This window comes from Ammospiza nelsoni, chromosome 4, assembly GCF_027579445.1.
Source record: "Ammospiza nelsoni isolate bAmmNel1 chromosome 4, bAmmNel1.pri, whole genome shotgun sequence".
NCBI lineage: Eukaryota > Metazoa > Chordata > Aves > Passeriformes > Passerellidae > Ammospiza > Ammospiza nelsoni.
This window is the reverse complement of record NC_080636.1, coordinates 41641193-41658379: the sequence shown is the minus strand read 5'-3', so window position 1 is coordinate 41658379 and position 17187 is coordinate 41641193. Positions and strand designations below refer to the sequence as shown.

At 48.9% G+C, this 17187-nt stretch overlaps 1 protein-coding gene across 3 annotated transcripts in view; it reads left to right on the top strand.

The window, feature by feature from the left end:
- Positions 1-17187, top strand: part of SEPTIN11 (septin 11) — a 41611-nt gene that overhangs the window by 2808 nt on the left and 21616 nt on the right. Inside the window, exon 1 of one of the 3 annotated variants that reach the window (XM_059469868.1) lies at positions 7310-7447. The exons of 1 other annotated variant lie outside the window; for it this stretch is intronic. In XM_059469868.1, coding sequence (XP_059325851.1) covers positions 7442-7447 — 6 coding nt within the window. In that variant the 5' untranslated portion in view covers positions 7310-7441. Of the gene's footprint in view, positions 1-7309; positions 7448-16058; positions 16077-17187 lie in introns of those variants that run through there. One more of the 3 variants, XM_059469869.1, reaches the window with a different exon arrangement.

The window sequence follows — 17187 nt, the reverse complement described above, 5'->3', positions numbered from 1 at the left end:
CTCTTCAATCTGTTTTAAAAATACTTGATAATGAGAGACTGCTGGTTTCCATGGAGGGGAGGAAGGCGAGGGAGATGCGAAGGTAGTGCGGGGCTGAAGCCTCTGTGCTTTGTCTTTTAGCAGCAGATTTGCTGACACTCACTGGGCTCAGCAAGAGCTGGGGGCAGCACCTTTGGAGAGCCACATGTGTGTGTGCTGCTGAGTGCCACAGGGCCAGCGCTGGCCTGGGACAAGAGATGGGCAGCAGGGAAGGGGCTACCATGCTTCTGCCTTGTGGGGCTGCAGACTGCTCTCACTGAATGTGGTGATGCTGTGGGTGTGGGAGGCACTGCTTGGATTGCTGAGGTGGCCAGGGCACAGGGTTTGCCTTCCTGGCCTGCTGCTGCTAAGTGGGAGTGTTGGGCCTGGCCTGGCTCAGCTGTCTGCACCAAGGAAGCCCTGGGTGTTGCACACAGGGCTGTACTTTAGTTTGTGACCTTTTTGTTTCCTTTATTCACCTCGCTGTCTGTTTGCAGTAGGAAATTCTTTCAGACAATTCTTGCTGCTCCTGTTGATGCTAACAGTGGTGGGAACCTGCCTCCTCCTTGCTTTTATTTCAGCACAGCCTTGGTCACGGGCCAGGTTGTGTGTGTGCCCACCACACACTCAGGACCTCTAGCTTTTGCAGTGTGAATGAGCTGAGCTGGAGTCAGATACTTGAGATACTTGCAAAGTCCTTACTTTGTGTAGGTGAGATGATGGGGAAGCAATTTTAGTGCCTGAGTAAGGCCCCTAAAATAATGATGAGGATTGACTAAGCATGAATCTGAGGAATAAAATATTTACGCACAGCTGAGGCATGTTTTATGTATCCCCTTCCCACCCCTGCAGCAGCCCTGTGGCTCTTTGAGGTAATTCTGGGAGCACGGGTGTGAGGCTGCTCAGTGCTTGCTTGGCAGGAGAGATGCCAAGGGCACAGGGTCTTCTCTTGGCTTGGCAGATGCTGCAGCTTCATCCAGCCTTGCCCTTGGTGTGATTTGGCTCTGTGCTTCAGTCCTGTGAGCTGCAGGGGCTCTTTCAGGAGAAGATTCTGTAGCAGCTTCAGCGTAGAGCAGTTGGATGTGACCAGGTGATGTAAAAATAAACAAGAAAAGCCTCTCAATAGTACTCTAAGCTTTTTTTAGGTACGCTGTGTAGCTGCCTTCACTTCCAGCTCTGTGAGCAGCTCTCCAGCCCGCTGGAGGAAGCGATGCGGAATAATGGTTCAGACAAACACCACGGCACAGGGACAGTTCAGTGCTGCTGCTGGAGCAGAGACACAGAACCCACTTTGGGCTCTCTCTTAGCTCACAGCAGCCTCAATGGAAATTTACCCCAAATGTTGTTCTTGCTCCACAGAGTCCTTGTTTGTGTCCTATGCAGTGGGAGTAAGAGATGCCCCTTCTTGGCTGCTCCCTCCAATCTGGATGCGTTTCCCCATCCTCTGCACCCTGGTGCCTGGTTTAGACACCTGTGGGCCAGGACTTTGTTGCCAGAACTGTTGTTGTCCACAGCTTGGGCAGGTGTGATGAACGGGAGTGTAGGCAAGGTCCAGCTGGCCGTGCACAAGGTGCTGAAGGAAGAGCCACAAGAAGGAAGAACAGCTCCCTGTGGTTTTCCTTTAGCAGGTCCCAGCCTTTCTAGAAACTTTCTCCATCTCTGAAGTGCTCTGCTCATCCCATCTAAGTGGTGCTCTGCTGGCACAAGCTGTAGTCCAAAGGCCAATACTGCCTTTGCCTGCTAGTACAGTTATTTTGCTGAGCTCTGTGATTTATGAGTTTTGAGCTATCTTTGGAACTCCTTACTTAAAGACACAAGCTGTGCCCGTGTTTTTGGTGACACAGGGTTAGGATCTGGATTTGCAATTAGAGATCTTGAAGTGTCTGCAAATAGGAAGAAGCTGCATCTTTTCTTGCAGGCTTAAGGTTTTGTTTTCTGTAGTAGCATCCCACATAAGGTGCTGTCAAAAAGCAGACTGCTGCTGTTTTTGGGAGTTGGTGCTTTCTTCCTTCTGAGCTTACAGCTTCTTTAGGTCTTTCTATTGTCTAATTGGATTTTCTATTTCTGGGTTTATTTTCAGATGGGATCTAGCTGCTGTAAATATGTTATTGAAGTACTGTAATTATGGGTTATTTCTTTACCAGATCTGCTCATGAATACTTGGCAGAAGCTAATAGAAAAACACTTTGGTTTAAAAACACTTTGGTTTTAAAGCACTTTGGTTTTGCCACGGTTGCTGCCCCTGCTTTGCCGGCGGCTCCTGAGAGCTGATTCCTGTGCACAGCAGTAGTTCTAATAGAAATTGTTCCTGGAAATCTGCATGCTTCTCATGACTTTCATTCAGGAATTACATTAACCTCTCTCACGTGATGGGTGTGGAAGTGAGGCACTGTTTTGACTCCTTGGCGGGATGTTTTTAAATGTCTTTCTGGGCTGTTTGGGGCTGTCAGTGGATCTGAAGGTGGTTCCCTGGGTGGCTTTGCTGGGTACAAAGTCAATTACAGTGTCCTGTAAGCAAAAGGCTCAACAGAACTTATTTACCAGATGTGTTGAATGCACCAAGTGTGCAGAGTGCTTTGTGTAAGCACGTGAACTTGGCTTGAATTAAGATTCTGGCCGTCTGGTGGTGGCAGCTCTGTTTTTGTCTGTAGAGAAAGTGAAAGGCTCAAGCTGGGGAGATGGTTTGTTGGTGACCCCGTGAGCTTGTGGCTCCGCAGGGCAGCACGAAGAGGGGTTCACAGGGAGTACAGTAGTGACCTGCAGTAGAGGTGGAATTGCAGGGCTGCTTTTGGCCTTCCAGATAGGGGTTCCTGCTGTAGGCACAGACAAGCCTTTGCCTTTGGATGCACTCAAATCATCTCCCTTCAGTCCCTGTGCAAACCCTTCTCCTCTGATCTGAGTCAGTCTGGAGCTTTTGGCAGCTTTCAGGTGAATGAACAATGCCAGGCTGATGGTCCTGGCCTAATTTTTCTAGGACAAAATTTGGCAGGCAACAGACTAGCTTGGAAATGAGAAACTTGCCTCCTGGAAAGGTGAAGGTACCAGGTTATGGCTGACACTCATTCCTGGCATCTCCCTGAAGGAGATGGATTTCCCCATATCGCCTGGATGTGTCTAGGAAATATACAGGGTTGCCAGTAAAGAGATTGTGCATACATGTAGTTGGATTTTCCTTTTCTTGCTTCATCTGTGATTAAATTTTTTTTTTTTCTCTGTTGTCTCCTTTAGTTTTAGTTAGTATGATGACATTTCTTGGATATCTGGGAAGGAACACAGCCACAGCATGGCTGATGTTATTTTAGTCTTTGTTGTTGTTTTGTTCCTAGTTTGAAGTGTCAAGGCTGGTATTGTCAGGAAGTGTGGAATTAAATAATTGGGAGCAGTACTAATTTATTCTGAGGTTTGCAGAGAAAAGATTAGGTTGTCATACTGTGAGCAGGTATTGCTCCCTGTAAGTGCTGGGAGTGATTATAAGGCTTAACGCTGCCATCTGGGACTGAACATATGCACAGTCCTCAAATCTTCATGTCAAGGCCCCAAGAGGAGCAGGGATTTTGTGATATCGTCTGGTGACACATCGTACCACTTCATCACCACATCCATTGGCTGCTGCTTTTTCCTCCTTCAGATCTGCCTCATGTCTGGGTTGGCCTGTGGCAGGCCTCGTTATACCTTTGCATTTTTGGGCAGAGCTCTGAGCCCTGAGGTTTTTTGCCTGAGTGTAAGCACAAGGGTATGGACTCTGGGAGGCGGGGGGGAGTAATCTTTCAAATCTTGATTCAGCAGTTCAGCTAAAGCTTCCCATAATTCTGGCCAGGTAACTCAACTCCCTGCCACTGTGGTTATCTTAGCAGAAGAAACAACCAGTCAACCATTATGCCTTTGTTAACCTATAGAATCAGAAGATCAAGATTTTTAATTACATTTGAAAAGGGTTTTGTTGTTTTCCTGTATCTTGTATGTAATTTCCTAGCCAAGAGAAATCCCTAGTGCTTTTAAATGAATGCTTTTCTGCCACAAGCTGTCTTTTATCACAGAAAGTGCCAGCCTAGTCTCATTCTGTTTCATCTGCCTCATTAATATTAAATACATGGCACTTTATATGGCAGCCGGAGCAAAAGCAGGGAATTTCAGCTAATATCTGACAGTGGCAAGCTGAGATTAAAAGATATCAGTGCTGTTGCTATATATAAAGGAACTGGCATTTTTCAGGAGCACTTGACCTAATTTATGTCAGTTCTTTTCTCCCCCTGCTCCCTTAAATCTTTGCATCTTTAAGTGAGCCCTTAGATGCTCCTGCCTTTCTTGCAGGCCTGGTTCAGTCTTCTGGGAGAGGAGGGGGTTTGGTGCTTGTAGCACAAGTCCCTGGTGTCCAGTGGAGGCAGAAAGTGGCACCAGATCGGGGAGATGTCCGTGTTGGGGAGAGCCTTCATGGAAGAAGTGTGGACTTGGACTGTGGGGCAGCTCTTCAGCAAAGCTGTAGTAGACTCTCCTGATGGTCTGATTTAGAAAGCACCTGGCTGAAAGTAGGAGAATAAACAACTTTTCAGAGCACTGCCTCCCCTTCTGGGACGCACAGTTGATGGTCACTGAACAATTGGAACGATTCACGTGCGTTGTTGATATGTGATTGACTAGGGCTGTCAGGGGACCTTGGGTTGTGTGTTTCCAGGTAGCTGAATATTCATCCAGCTGGAAAGCACTCCTGCTATTCAGCATTTGCAGTTGAGCAGTTATTAATTATTAGAGCAGTAATTAGCAGAGCCACTTAGGATTAGGGTTTGTGTGGCTGCAAGTGTTTCGGCCTTTGATTTGGTGTGTGGTCTTGGGCAAATGCCTTTGTCTTGGTGTGCCTTTGTTTTGTGCATGTGTAAAGCAGGAGATAATTCCCTTCCTTGGTTAGTGAGGTGCCAAGGTGTGATCAGAGAATTAATAGCACACCGTAGTCACCTCTGCAGACCTCGCCCTGTTGCACCAAATCGAGTGAACTCTCGTGGCACAGAGGCATTACCAGATTAATGCTTTTAATTAAAACTGCCTTCAAGAAAATAGCTATTCAAATAGGGTAATATGCAAGTTGTGTTTTCAAGGAGATGTAACAATAAGGAGGAAGGGTTTAAAGGTGAGCAGTGTGAGTAACTGACCCTGTTTCTCTGGGTTTGCCTGAGTGCAATTGAGGGCAATTTTCACGTAGTGCATTCCTTAGTGATACTTAATTTCTCTGGTGTAGGCCAGAACCATTTAAACAAAAAGCCAGAGGTGTTTTGTTGCTTAAACAAAACATTATTTGAAATTGTGGGTTGCTATGTGACTCCTGTCTGTTACTGAACACACTACTTTTCCTCTAAGTTTGGCTTTGCCAGGCATGGAGCTCAGGAAAGCTTTATTTTTCTTCCAATGGGATATGCTTTACAGCATTTTGATATAACCTGAGAAAAGCAGGATTTTCATAGCCTAACCAAGTAACCTGATGATTTCTTCCAGTGGGTTGAGCCAGAAAGCCAGAAGTATAAATGCAGGCTAGCTGTGATACAGTTTATGTGCTGTCCCGGTTTCAGTTTGAAGGGAGCTATAAAGTTCGCACGGGCTAGAAAATGTTTCTGGCATGAAGTAGGTGGTTGGTCCCTATGTAAAATCCACACTAAGGAGTCCCAGGGGAAGGGTGTGTGGATGTTGTCAGTATCCACACTTGGTAAATGTATCTTTTTCTGAGCTGTGTGTGCTGAAACATCTTGGCAATTGGAAGCAGCTCAGGGCTGGAGCCTTGTATTCCCGATTTGGTGCCGTGCCTTGCAGAGGAGAGTGGCCCAGTGTGTAGGGTTCAGTGGTGCTGGGTGGAAGGAAGGAGGATGGAGATGGCTGGATGTGTGCCATCCTCCTGGGTACTGTGTGAGTAGGAAGGTAGTGCAAGCCCGCTCTCGAGGTTTATGCTTTAGTTGGCACCCTCAGGGGCTACTGAGTGACCTCAGAAAATGTGAATTAAGACATCAAGCACCTGAGGAAGGGCTGTTCCAGCCTGCACTGACTCTCCTGGGGTCAGCATGTGCTGCTGGCCAAGTGCTGATGTGTGACATGGGAGCCCTAATGCTGCGTGTACAGACTCAGCTCCTTCTCCTGGACAGCTGTGGGAGGAAGAGCCAGGCATTAGCCTTCCTCTTTGAAGGCTTCCCGAGTTCCTCAGCAGGTATTTATCTGTCAGACCCCATCTGCTCTGGGGTATGAGCAACCCAGGCAGGGCTGCTTGTGGCTTCGTGCATCACCTCCTGCTTTGAGCAACGTGGAGGTGGAGGCTGCAATCTTAATACAGGATGTGCAGCAGCAGATCCCTTGCTTTGGTATCTCATTAACTCACTGGAGCCAAGGGCAGAAACGTGCACTGCACATGGGAATTGTGCCCCAGTTTTGGCTTAGGCGGGTCTGCAGCACTTGGAGTTACAGAGCATGTCAGAGCAAGGAGCTCCTTCATGTGAACTAATCTTTCCTAGACCTCTGCTGGAAGTGCTTGCTTGGAGCAGCCGTCATTTGCCTTGGGGTGTGTTTGTCTTCCTGAATCCTTAGGTTTGGCTCCATGAATGTGCAGCAGGATTTACCTGCTCTGTCAGGTCTTTAGAGCTGGGCTGCTGCAGGAGCTGAGGCCGGCACAGCGGAGCCTGCTCATCTGTCACAGCCCTTCTCAGCTGCTGTGTGCTGGCACAGGGCTTGGCCAGGCCCAACAGCCAAGGGCTTTGCTGGTGGAGGGATACCTCACTGCCTGTCCTGGTGCTTCCAGGGAAAGAGAGGAGTTGAGGAGGAAAAAGGGATGAGGAATCTGAGTACCGCAAGCACAAAAAGCGACAGCGTCAAGTAACTGTGGGAGGTGCGAGCTAATGGCAAATCCTCTTGCTTATTGCTGTTATTCAGAGAAACAGCCTTGCAAAATGTTCTTTTCCAGAAGCTGTCCTTGAGCTATGAATCTCAACCAAGAGCAGTGCAATATGTATCATCTGCACTCATAAGGTTGCAAGAGTTTGGGTTATGTTTAGCTTGGCTGTTCTGGAGAAATCCGAGCAGCTGGACTCTCTAGAAGCATAGTGCTCCAGGGAATTCTGTCTGTTGGCTTTTGGGGTGTAAGGGAGAAGAACACTGCAAGTGTGGGGTTCATTTAACACTGCTCTGTTACAAGCAGTGGCATGGGTTGCTAAAGCACAAGCCTTGACAGGAGGGCAGAAATTAAGTCTGAACCCAACTGCTTCTGCTTTCCCTTCGCAGTGCAAACATGACTGGGGTGGACAGTCGAAGCAGAATGTGGAGGCCAGCATTAATTAATCTGTGGGGGTGGGTGCTGGCTCCAGTTGAACCTTCTAGCAGCTCCCACAGCTAATGGACGTTGCAGCAGCTTGCATACAGAATAATTTATGAATTTGGAAGGACACGATTCCAGAGAATGTGGGTGAGTGCCAGCGGTTTGCAAACCTCTGCCAACGGTCTTGTGAGCGGCGGGCTGCTGTGGGAAAAATAACATTGGATTAGTGCAGGGTGATGTTTGGAAGTGTCCCACTTAGCTCCTAAAGCCTGGCCCCTGTGCAGAGCTGGGCTCTCAGCAGGACGCTCCAAAGTACCAGAAATGCATTAAGTCTGAGTCTGCTGCATGTACCAAACGACAAGTGGGGAGCAGCACAGGGAGATGGTTTTGGCTGCAGGCTTTTCCCAAGCAGCCTTAGCAGCATCTTTGTTTGGGAGGACAGTTTCCTCATTCCAGGTAATTGGGCTGTCTGGGCAGGTGCAAGGTTACTTGATCTTGCAGCTCCAGGGCAGCTGGGTCCCACTCCAGACCTGTCCCCTGGCCTGGGAGCTGGTGTTGAGTGCCTTCCCTTGGCACCAGGCTCTAGAGGCGGATGTGAGCCCAGCAGCACTGCAGGCCTCTTTCCAGCTTTGCAGGCTCCTGCTTTTAATTAAACTGTCGCGACACTGGGACGGCCCAAGGATGACTGAGGTACCCGAAGCCAAAGGTCCTGCTCACAAAGGTGTTTGGGAGCCTTGGAATGCGGATGGGAAGCCTTGGACAGTGCACAGGGCAGGATCCATGCCTGCCTCCCACCAGTTGTGGTTTATTTGCTCTCTGCTCATCCATCCATTCTGTGGCAGGGCTGAAAACGTCTCTGAGTTCTGGCTTTAATATCAGAGCGTATCCTCACAGCTGAGGGGAGCCTTAAAAGATAGCTATGCCTTGGCAAACCTTCACTCTGCACAAGTTGATGTGCACCACTTACCTGTGAGGATCTTGGTGGATTTTAAATAATTCCAGATGGCTCCAAGGAGATTTGCTGTGCTTGATCTGTGTTATATGGAATTCCTTTGTGTTTTATGCCTCTAGACCCAGTCCCACAATAGAGCAGTGCTTGCCTCTGAGCAGCTGCCTGCCTGCTGGATAACTTGGTCCCCTTGTGGAGCTTACTCCTTTGCCAGCCATGAAACCATCTTCTTTCACACATCCTGGCCAAGTTCTCCTTCTGCTGTGTGTGTAAAGGACTGCTTGCTGCCTCTCTTGTTACAAATGCCCATTGTTCCAGTGGATAGGTTGAAATGCAGCATAATCCTCAAATGTTCTGTAGATTTGACACATACCAGGAGCTCTCTGAGCATACAGCTCTGCCAGACACTGTGTTGGGATGAAGAACTTGGGAAGGAGTAGCAGCTAGGGCAAGTCTGCCTCTGGGACTGATGTGGGGGGAATGCACCAAACACAGAGTTGATAGTAGGTTTTGGATCAAGTCCTTGGAATTGTGTGTAAGTGTCCAAAGAGGATTTTATTGTTAGAAATTTGTTTAATTAGCATCTGGAATGTAGCCACTAACGTAGGTTTGTGTGTGGAAAGATGGTGAGTACTTTCCTTTAGGAATTGTTGTTTCCTACGTGTAGATGTTCAATAGTTAGGGTTAATAAAACTTAGCAACAGCCAAAAGGAAAATATTTTTCTCTTTATTTCCTTGTGCTGTACATTTAGACACTGTTCTCATTGTTGGGGTTTTTTGTTGGTTGTATTTTTTTTTTTTTTTTTGTTTGGGCTATGTGTGTCCCTTTTTCTAGGGCAGAAAGGAAAATTGTTCACCAACAAAAGCTAAGCTTATGGAAACTACCAGTTGGCTGAAGGTTCAGGGGCTGGAAGCATCTGAACCTGCTGACATGAGGGGACTTGGGGGTGTCACTGGAGCCCCCAAAGCCCTTGCAGTGAGAGAGGAAGGAGGAGAAGGGTGGCTGTACAGGCTTGTGTTTTAGTAACAGCCATTGGTGAAGGGGCATGTGGGGAGGTTTTTCCATATGCAGCAGCTTATGCCAGTTTTGCATCTGTCTTTATTTGCATTATTAGGATTACACTAATAAATCTGCTCTAAACCTGTTTGAAATGCCTGATGCTGTGACACTGCTGTTTGCCAGCACTGTGCGCACTGTCCTTGCCAGCTTCCAGCCCTGGGGTGGAAGCTGTGCTCACACAGCTCAGGAGGCTGCTGCATCCACCCAGCTGTGGCCTCGCTGCCTTTACAATAAAATCCCGCCTGCACCAATGACATTTTTTATTTTCTTCCCCAGGAATTGCTGTCCCAGTTATAGATGTGTTTGGAAAAGAGGACCCTGCAAAAGAACCTTGTCACATAAGCCTGGTGTTGAGTGGTATTGCTTGTGATTGAGGGGAAGATTCTTCCCCACTCTGTGGAGTTCCCAGGCTCATCTGCTGTGGAAAAATCCTTTTCTTGTAGGGTGATGGTGCTGCCTGAGCTGCCTTTGGAGGCTGCCATGGGCTTCGGATTTCCTTGCTGGTGTTTGCAGGGGAGGCTGGGGATGTGTTGTGGAAGGGACATCGATGGTCAGCTGCTGGAAGGAGTTGGGCTGTGCTGCGTCACACAGAGACCTTGGTGGCCTATGCTGGGGACTTGTTCTGCCACGTCCTTCACACTGGGTTACTTTGTCACCAGCAGCTGGAATGCAAGGAAAGCTTTAGCTCTTGGGGGTGGGCAGGAGCAAGATAAACTCCACAACATAGGCGTGGGGCAGTGTGGGACTCCTGATACTTCTGGGACTTGATTTAAATCTCTGGAATGAAAGGTTTATCTCTGCTCCAGCTCAAAAACTGGAGCTGTCAAGCTAATCCTTGGATTCCTTGTGAGTAGAGAGTTAATCCTTTCTTCTGGTGCTGTGAATGTTTGTTTAGCTATGCATTTATGGAGTTCAGACACTTTGGAGTGTATGTTGGGCAATTGCTGGTGTCCTGTCTGGGGACTCTGTATGGCTTGGAGCATTACCAGGATTGTAGTGGCCATGACACCTCTTTGTGGTCCTGCCCTTTAGCAAGTGATGGATATGGAGAGGGCTGTGGGAACATTCCTGGCTGTGGGCGGCATGTGGGAAATCTGTTTTGTCCTGCAGTGTCTATTGACTCCAGAAATGTGAAGCTTCTGTAGCAGTTATCAGTGCAGCAAAACACAAGGAGGATAAAAAACCTGATGTAGGGTGACCTTCTGGTCCCATCTCCTAACAATCCCAGTGTTGTGGCTGTGCTGCAGGCCTAGATCAGATGGCCTTTTCTCCAGAGAAGCTCTAGCCAAGGAGGTTTTTTGGAAAGACAAAACATGGTCTTTCAAGGTAACCACAAAAATTTGGAGTTAGTGCGGTGGAGGGAAGGAAGTAATTCAGTTGAAATATAGAATTGCTCCTATTCATAAAAATTTTAGTGTTGGCTTTCCCTGTTTAGGGCAGGAAAACCAGGACTTGCTGAAGGCAAGTGGGAACTTTATTGCTTTGAGGTAGTTGAGAGCTCCAAGTCTATGGACTAGTATTCCAAAACTGTGGGCCAAATAATTGAGTAAACCTTCACCTTTTCCTCCACATGCAGATTCAATCTAACTTAATTCCCCTTTCCTTCTTGCTGAAGATGAAAAACTGTGTGCTAAGGCAAACAGTATTTGTGATCTTCAATATTTATTGATTGCTGACCTTTTCTTATTCATGTTGAAGGATTTCTGTGGTGCCTTGGAAAGAGCTCTGTGTGCCATGAGGGACTCAGTGTGTTCTGTTTCCCTTTTCAAAGCAGATGTGGGGGCTGTGACTCAACACTCAGCATATTAGGCTGTGCCATGAATTCATTCAAAGCTGGTTCTTTTGCTTTGTTGTTTTCTGGTTACTTGGTCAGTATCACACTCGATTGAGGATGATAACACTTGGCTTGGCTAGACACAAGATGTTTTCTCTGGTCTTTTACTTAACCTTAGTGCAATATATGCACATACGTGTTGCATATGAATTTAAGAAGAGGTGGTCTGAGCTAACTCTTTTCAATCCAGTTGGTGCTGGATTGACACTTCCTTGGTAATGCTGGACCAGTAAAGTTTCCCTGGGGAATTCCTGTGTGTATTTAGCACTATTTTGGGCTCTGCAAGCCTTCGTAGGGATTTGTCAAGGAACTGGGTGATGATTAGTTTGATGTTAGGACTGGTTTATACTTGCTGCTGTGGTACCTGGGCATGGGATAAGCCTTGTGTGTATGTACATCGGTGTTAGCTCAGGATTTAAGTGTGGGGACAGCTACTGTGATAGATCCTGAGCTCTTTAGTCCAGGATGAAGTGGTAAATAAATGGTCTGAAGCTGTGTGCATTGATAGGCACAGCTCCGGTGCCCTGTCTGGGAGCTGTGTCCATGTGCCAGGCAGCCACAGTGTCCCCCACCTGCCCCTGAGCAGGCCAGCAGGGCACAGTGTTAACATGGATCCTGCTCCTGAGTCCCAGGGATCATTCATTATCCCGAGCATGAGCTGGGGCACCTTCCAGTCCTGCAGCTTGTTGAATGGGAGCTGACAAAATGTGCCCTTGATACGTGGCTGCAGCTTTTCAGGAAGGAGCACGTGGGGTTAAGGAACTGTGAGGCAGCCCTGCTGGGCTGTGCCTTTGCCACCTGGAGGAAAGCTGCTGCTTTTTGTGTCCCAGGGGCCCTTAATGTGAGTCAGGTATTGGAACAATGCTGCCTTGTTACACTTTGTAAGCAAGCCCTTTGGGCTGCTTTCCTTTCTCAAAATCCTTCCTCTGCTCTGGTTGTGCTCACAACCCTAACTGGACTGGAGTTGGTGGAAGGTTGGAGGAAAACCTGGCAATGGGGTCGCATGCTCTGTTGCCAGGTTTGTCTTAATTCTGCCTTTTTGTGCCTGGGGACAGTGTCCCAGAGAGGTCCCCCCTCTCTGTGGGTGTAACTGGAATTTTGCCGAGTTCATGTGTCACCCTCCCCTCTGTGGCAGGTTCCATGTTGGTCTGTGCCTCCAGCTTTGAGCAAAGTATAGATCCAATGACTTAATGGCCCGTGGTGCAGCTGTTTCAAGGCTATTTTAAGAGCATGACAGTGAAATACAGAAGGAAATGACTGTTGGATTTTCTCTCTCTGCTGCCTTGCTGGACTGTGTCTGTGGTGGTGTGGCACTGTGCAGCCAGAAGGGCTGGAAAAGGGCAAAGAAATGGGAGAGAGCAGTGTTTCTAATGGCCATACAGCAATGTGCCTTCCTGCTGTCTCCCAGCTGGCTTCTGTCCTTCTGATGGGAGTTGTTTTTAAATCTTAAGGTGGCAAGTTTTCAAGTCTAGCAAAAACTGGGCTTTTTCTGGTCCTGGCTGGTGTCAGCTGGCCTGGAGTCACAGCCCGACTCGTGTGTCGTGTCACTGTGCAGCGTTTCAGGGCTTACGGGAAGGAGCCTGCAGCTCCCTGTGCTGTGCCTGCCTGAGGGAGCGGTGGGGATGCTCCAGGGGGAGCTTTGCCCTTCCCTGTGTGTGGCACTGCAGCAGCCCGAGGGCAGGGGCACCGCCATTGAAGCGGGAGGAGAGCAGTGGGTCGGCACGGGCGGCTGGCAGGAGCAGCAGCTCCCTTTTGATTCCCTCGGCCCAGCACAGGCGGGCAGAGAGGGAATGTTGCACGTCGTGCTCCTGTCAGGAGAGAGATTGGCCAGAGAAGCACAGAGCATCTGGTTCTCATTGGGCTCTGCCTTTGGATGGTCTTCATTCTTGTTTGTCACATTATGTCTTTTTTTTTTTTTTCCCTTCCTTCCTCTCTCCTTTTTTCTTTTTTTTCCCTTCAGCGAGTTTACAAGCCTTGCTGGAATGCACATATGGTCCTTATCATCCCCAAAGTCCAGCTTTTTTTTTTTTTTTCTTTTGCTGGTTAGCAGTTTGTGACATCAGGGGCTGTTAGAAGCATTAGTCACTTTGCCTCCAAATAGAAAGGTCCGTGGTTTTTGGAAACCTATGGAGGAAAATGTCTTTTATGTCAGTCCTTGGCATACATGGAATTGTGAGTGCTCTGAGCTTGTGCTGACCTTTAGCCGAACATTTTGCCTGAAGACAAATGCTCGTTCCCACTCTCTGCTGCCCCTCCTGAGTGGTCAGATTTTGCTGACTTCCCGCTTTCCAGAAGAATGCAACTGTATCCTTTTCCCTCCGTGCTCCTGCCGAGTTCCAGCCGCTTGCCAATGTAAGCAGCTCCGCTCGCTTCCCCGCCGGCGTGCCCGGAGGCGCGGGGCTGGCTGGGCCGCGGGAAGTGTGTCCTTGCCGTGTGACAGGGGTGGCTCTGGCAGCTGTGAGCGCTGCAAACCAGGACATTTGGTGCTGCGCGTTCGGGAGGTGGGCGCTGTGCTTCCCACCCCTTGTGGCATCCGTGCTGGGCGAGCTCGGAGCTGCTCGGGCTGGGGCACGCTGGCTCTGTGTGTGTGGGCTGCACCTAAGCAGGGACCGCCTTGTGGTGCCTGCTCGTTGTCCCCTCTGCCATCCTGCCCCTCATTCAGGGGGCCAGCCCTGCACAGAGCGTTGCTCCCGTGTGTTACTGCCTGTGGAAGTGTGTCCAGCATCACCAGAGCCTCTGGGGGCATCTGCTCAGGGGAACTCCTTACTTGGTCTCAGTGGCAGCCTCCTCTGGCCGGAGGTTCTGCAGTTCCATGAGATTTTATCTGTAGAGCATTCTTTTCTGCAAGGGGGGCAGCATGAGTCCCACACCTGCTCTTCCCCATCTGCTGCTGCCCAGTGCTCTGTTGGTCAAGTTGCTTCCAGCCTTCCTTCCACAAAATGACGTTTTCTGCCACCCTTTAATCTTGGGGATTAAAGACAAAATCAGGGAGAGCCTTTTTGTATTCCCTGTGACCTCCCAGTTTAATGAGCAAGGGAGCCAAGTGTGGCATAGCTCTGCTGACAGCATTCCCTGTTCCTGGGAGCAGAGACCTGGCTCCTTGCTCTTGTGGTTGATGTTGCTGGAGGGCTGGGCCAGGGGCCTGGTGGGGAGCTGTGTGTCCCTGGGCAGCTGCAGCTGGTGCCAGCTTTTATCCAGGAAGATCAAGATGCTTTCCTGCAGTCCATCCCTCAGGGACAATAGCTGCAGCATTGAGTCACTGGTGGCTTGGTGGCAGGCAGGGAGGCACAGATCTTCATGGCTTAACTGACACATTAATGTACAAAATGAGAGCATGCCTTCCACAGGGGTCTGCTCTCCTCGTTGAGAGAAAAGAGGGGGAAAAAAGAAAGCAAGGGGGAAGAAAAACAACCAAGGACCTCCCAGACTTGAGTAACTTGTGCAGACATTTGCCCGAGCCTGCAGCCAGCCAGCAGCAGCATGGAGCCAGGAACTCCCCCTCCTCTGCTGGTGACTGATGGTTATCTTACCCTGAAACAACAGCCAAGAAGTCCTTCCTCTCTTTCTGAACTGATTAACTGATTGATTGCTATCAGCCCTTTTCTTCTGGCATCCCTGCACGCCTAGGAGGGGAAGGGAGTTGTTCTTGCTTCCCATGTTCTCCCCGTGCTATTCATAAATCCATTTGTCCAGCAGTTAAGGGTTTGGCCATCCCTTAACTCTGTGTAAGGAAGGGGAGTGGAGTTATGGGTGCTGTTGGGAGGAACAGGGAGCTTGGCTCTGGCTTAGGCACTGGGAATATTTGGTACCCTCCTGGCAGGGAGATGAGCTCTTGGATTTAACTCTGGGAGGGGGATAGATATTTCTCCTCCTGACTGCTCCTTGCTTCTGTCCTCCTGCTCTTGCCTGAGCTGCTTTTTTATCTGAGCAGACTAAACTATCCCTGAGGTCCCTGGCTTTGGATGCAGCATCTAAGATGATTTGACCTAGTAATGAGTCAAAAATGTTGCTCGTCTGAGCTGCTGACAACAATAAAAGCTTTTAGAATTTCTTAAAGGTGCCTCCTAAGTCGTGTGGCCTCAAATAACTAAACACTTGCTTCATATTTGGTGTTGAGCTCAATATTTTGCATACCAGCCTTGTTCCCTTCTTGAATTTGAGGCTGGTTTTTGTTTTCTTTAACTCTTGGGAGGCTGTGTGAAGCTGACCCCCAGCCGCCAGCAGCAGTGGGCCGGGAGGGGCCCAAGGGGAATGTTTTGCCAGCAGCCTTAAAGCACAAGGGGCTCAGCCAGGAGCTTGCTTGGACTGGGGAATAGGCACCATCATGGTTGAGTCCTGAGCAAGGGGAGCAGCCTGGGACAATAAATGTCCTTGTGGAACTCTCCCCTTGGCCTTTTGGGAGTGGGGCTTCTTTCCTGCCTGGGAGAGGAGCAACTTTGCTTTGTTTCCAATCCACTGCCAGACACTTTTGGAAGTGTAAGGACTCAGCTCTGCTTTGTGCTGCTTCTGGAGGAGTGACATGGGGCGCACCTTTACCTCCAGCACCCTGTCCACACACAGATGTGCTGTTCCTGACTCCAGGGAGGAGGAAAAACTTCATTCCTGCTGGCCCTGCCAAGCTGTGGTGGCTTGGGAGGAATGAGCTGACTCGCCTTGCACGTGCCTTATCAGCTGAATTGTTTTATAGGGCTTCACTGATTCCTGTCCAGCCAAACCCACTGTTTGCCACAGGCCATCCATTACAGCATTGCCTGACCTGTGAAACCATTGCAACCAGGAGTTATGTGTTAAGAAAAAGATATCTAAAAGAGCCTTGAGAGGGTTCTGAGACTGCAAACCCATTCTTGTCTTTTGCAGGGCTTTTTTATCCCCTTAAAATGAAGAGCAGTGGGATGTGAGTGCCTGACAATCAATCTTTTTATATAAAGTAATGGTAGGTAGTATTTGCTGTGCCTCTGGGGGCCTGTCTCTGCTCAACTTACCCCTTCCCTTCCCCTGCTGCAGTTAAAAGCAGCAGCTGTGATAACAGCAGCTCGAAGATAGTTGTTGATCCAAGAAATATCGACTGTGGGATGCCTTGTAGGGCTTTCTGCAAAGAGCAGTCAAGTGATCAGCATCTTTTCCCAAGAAACAAGCATTTATTTGTTCATGTCATTCCCTAGTTTTTGTAGGGGTTAGCACATAGCTCTGGCTGTTCAGAATCCCATCCTGCTCATGGATGGTATGGGAAGAGGGAGGGAAACAGTGCCCTGTAAGGCAGGATTCAGTACGGGAGACGTGACTGCCTTGAGGAAGAGTTTAAAAACACAGGCCGCTTTTGGGATGTCTTAAGCTCTCCAACGTGTGAGAACATCCAGACACCCAAGTCTAGCAGCACATCTGGTGCAAGCTGGCTGGTCTCTGCAGGAGTCTGTGGAGCTGCAGTTTCACCCATGCTCATCTCGTCCATGGATCCTGAAGCGGGGAGCAAGGGAGCAGAACACCTGTGGGTTTGATTATGACCCATGGAGCAAATTAGCAGCTTTGTATGAAGACCTGGAAGCTGCAGAAGTTTAAGTAGTGTGTTATAAAATTATCACTGGGTGAAAGGGTGGATTTTGGCATTTTTTGGAATGGGAGTTTTTGGTGACAAGATGGAGGCACTTGGGTGTGTCCAGCCTTTCTTCTTCTCTTTCTCTACCTCCATCTTCTGCCGTGATGTTGGCACTTTGGGGTTGGTTTAGAATAGGAGTTCACTGTCTAACATAGGTGATGGCTATTGGAAAGTGATTGTAAACATGTTACATGGAGTTCATAGTCTAAAGAGACAGCACTGCCCTGAGGGCAATCAGAGTGCCGCTGGCTGTCCTGCTGAGCGGGCCTCAGCTAAACAGGAGAAAACTTTTATAGATAAGATATAATAAACAACTCTGAGACCAAAAACTGAAGAACTGCAGTTCATTCTTTGGATGTGTGGGATGAAACAGAGACTTTGCTCATGTCTCGGGGCTGCAATGACCGGCAAACTCCCGAGAGGTGCACACAGGGCTCTGGGGGGGAGCCGG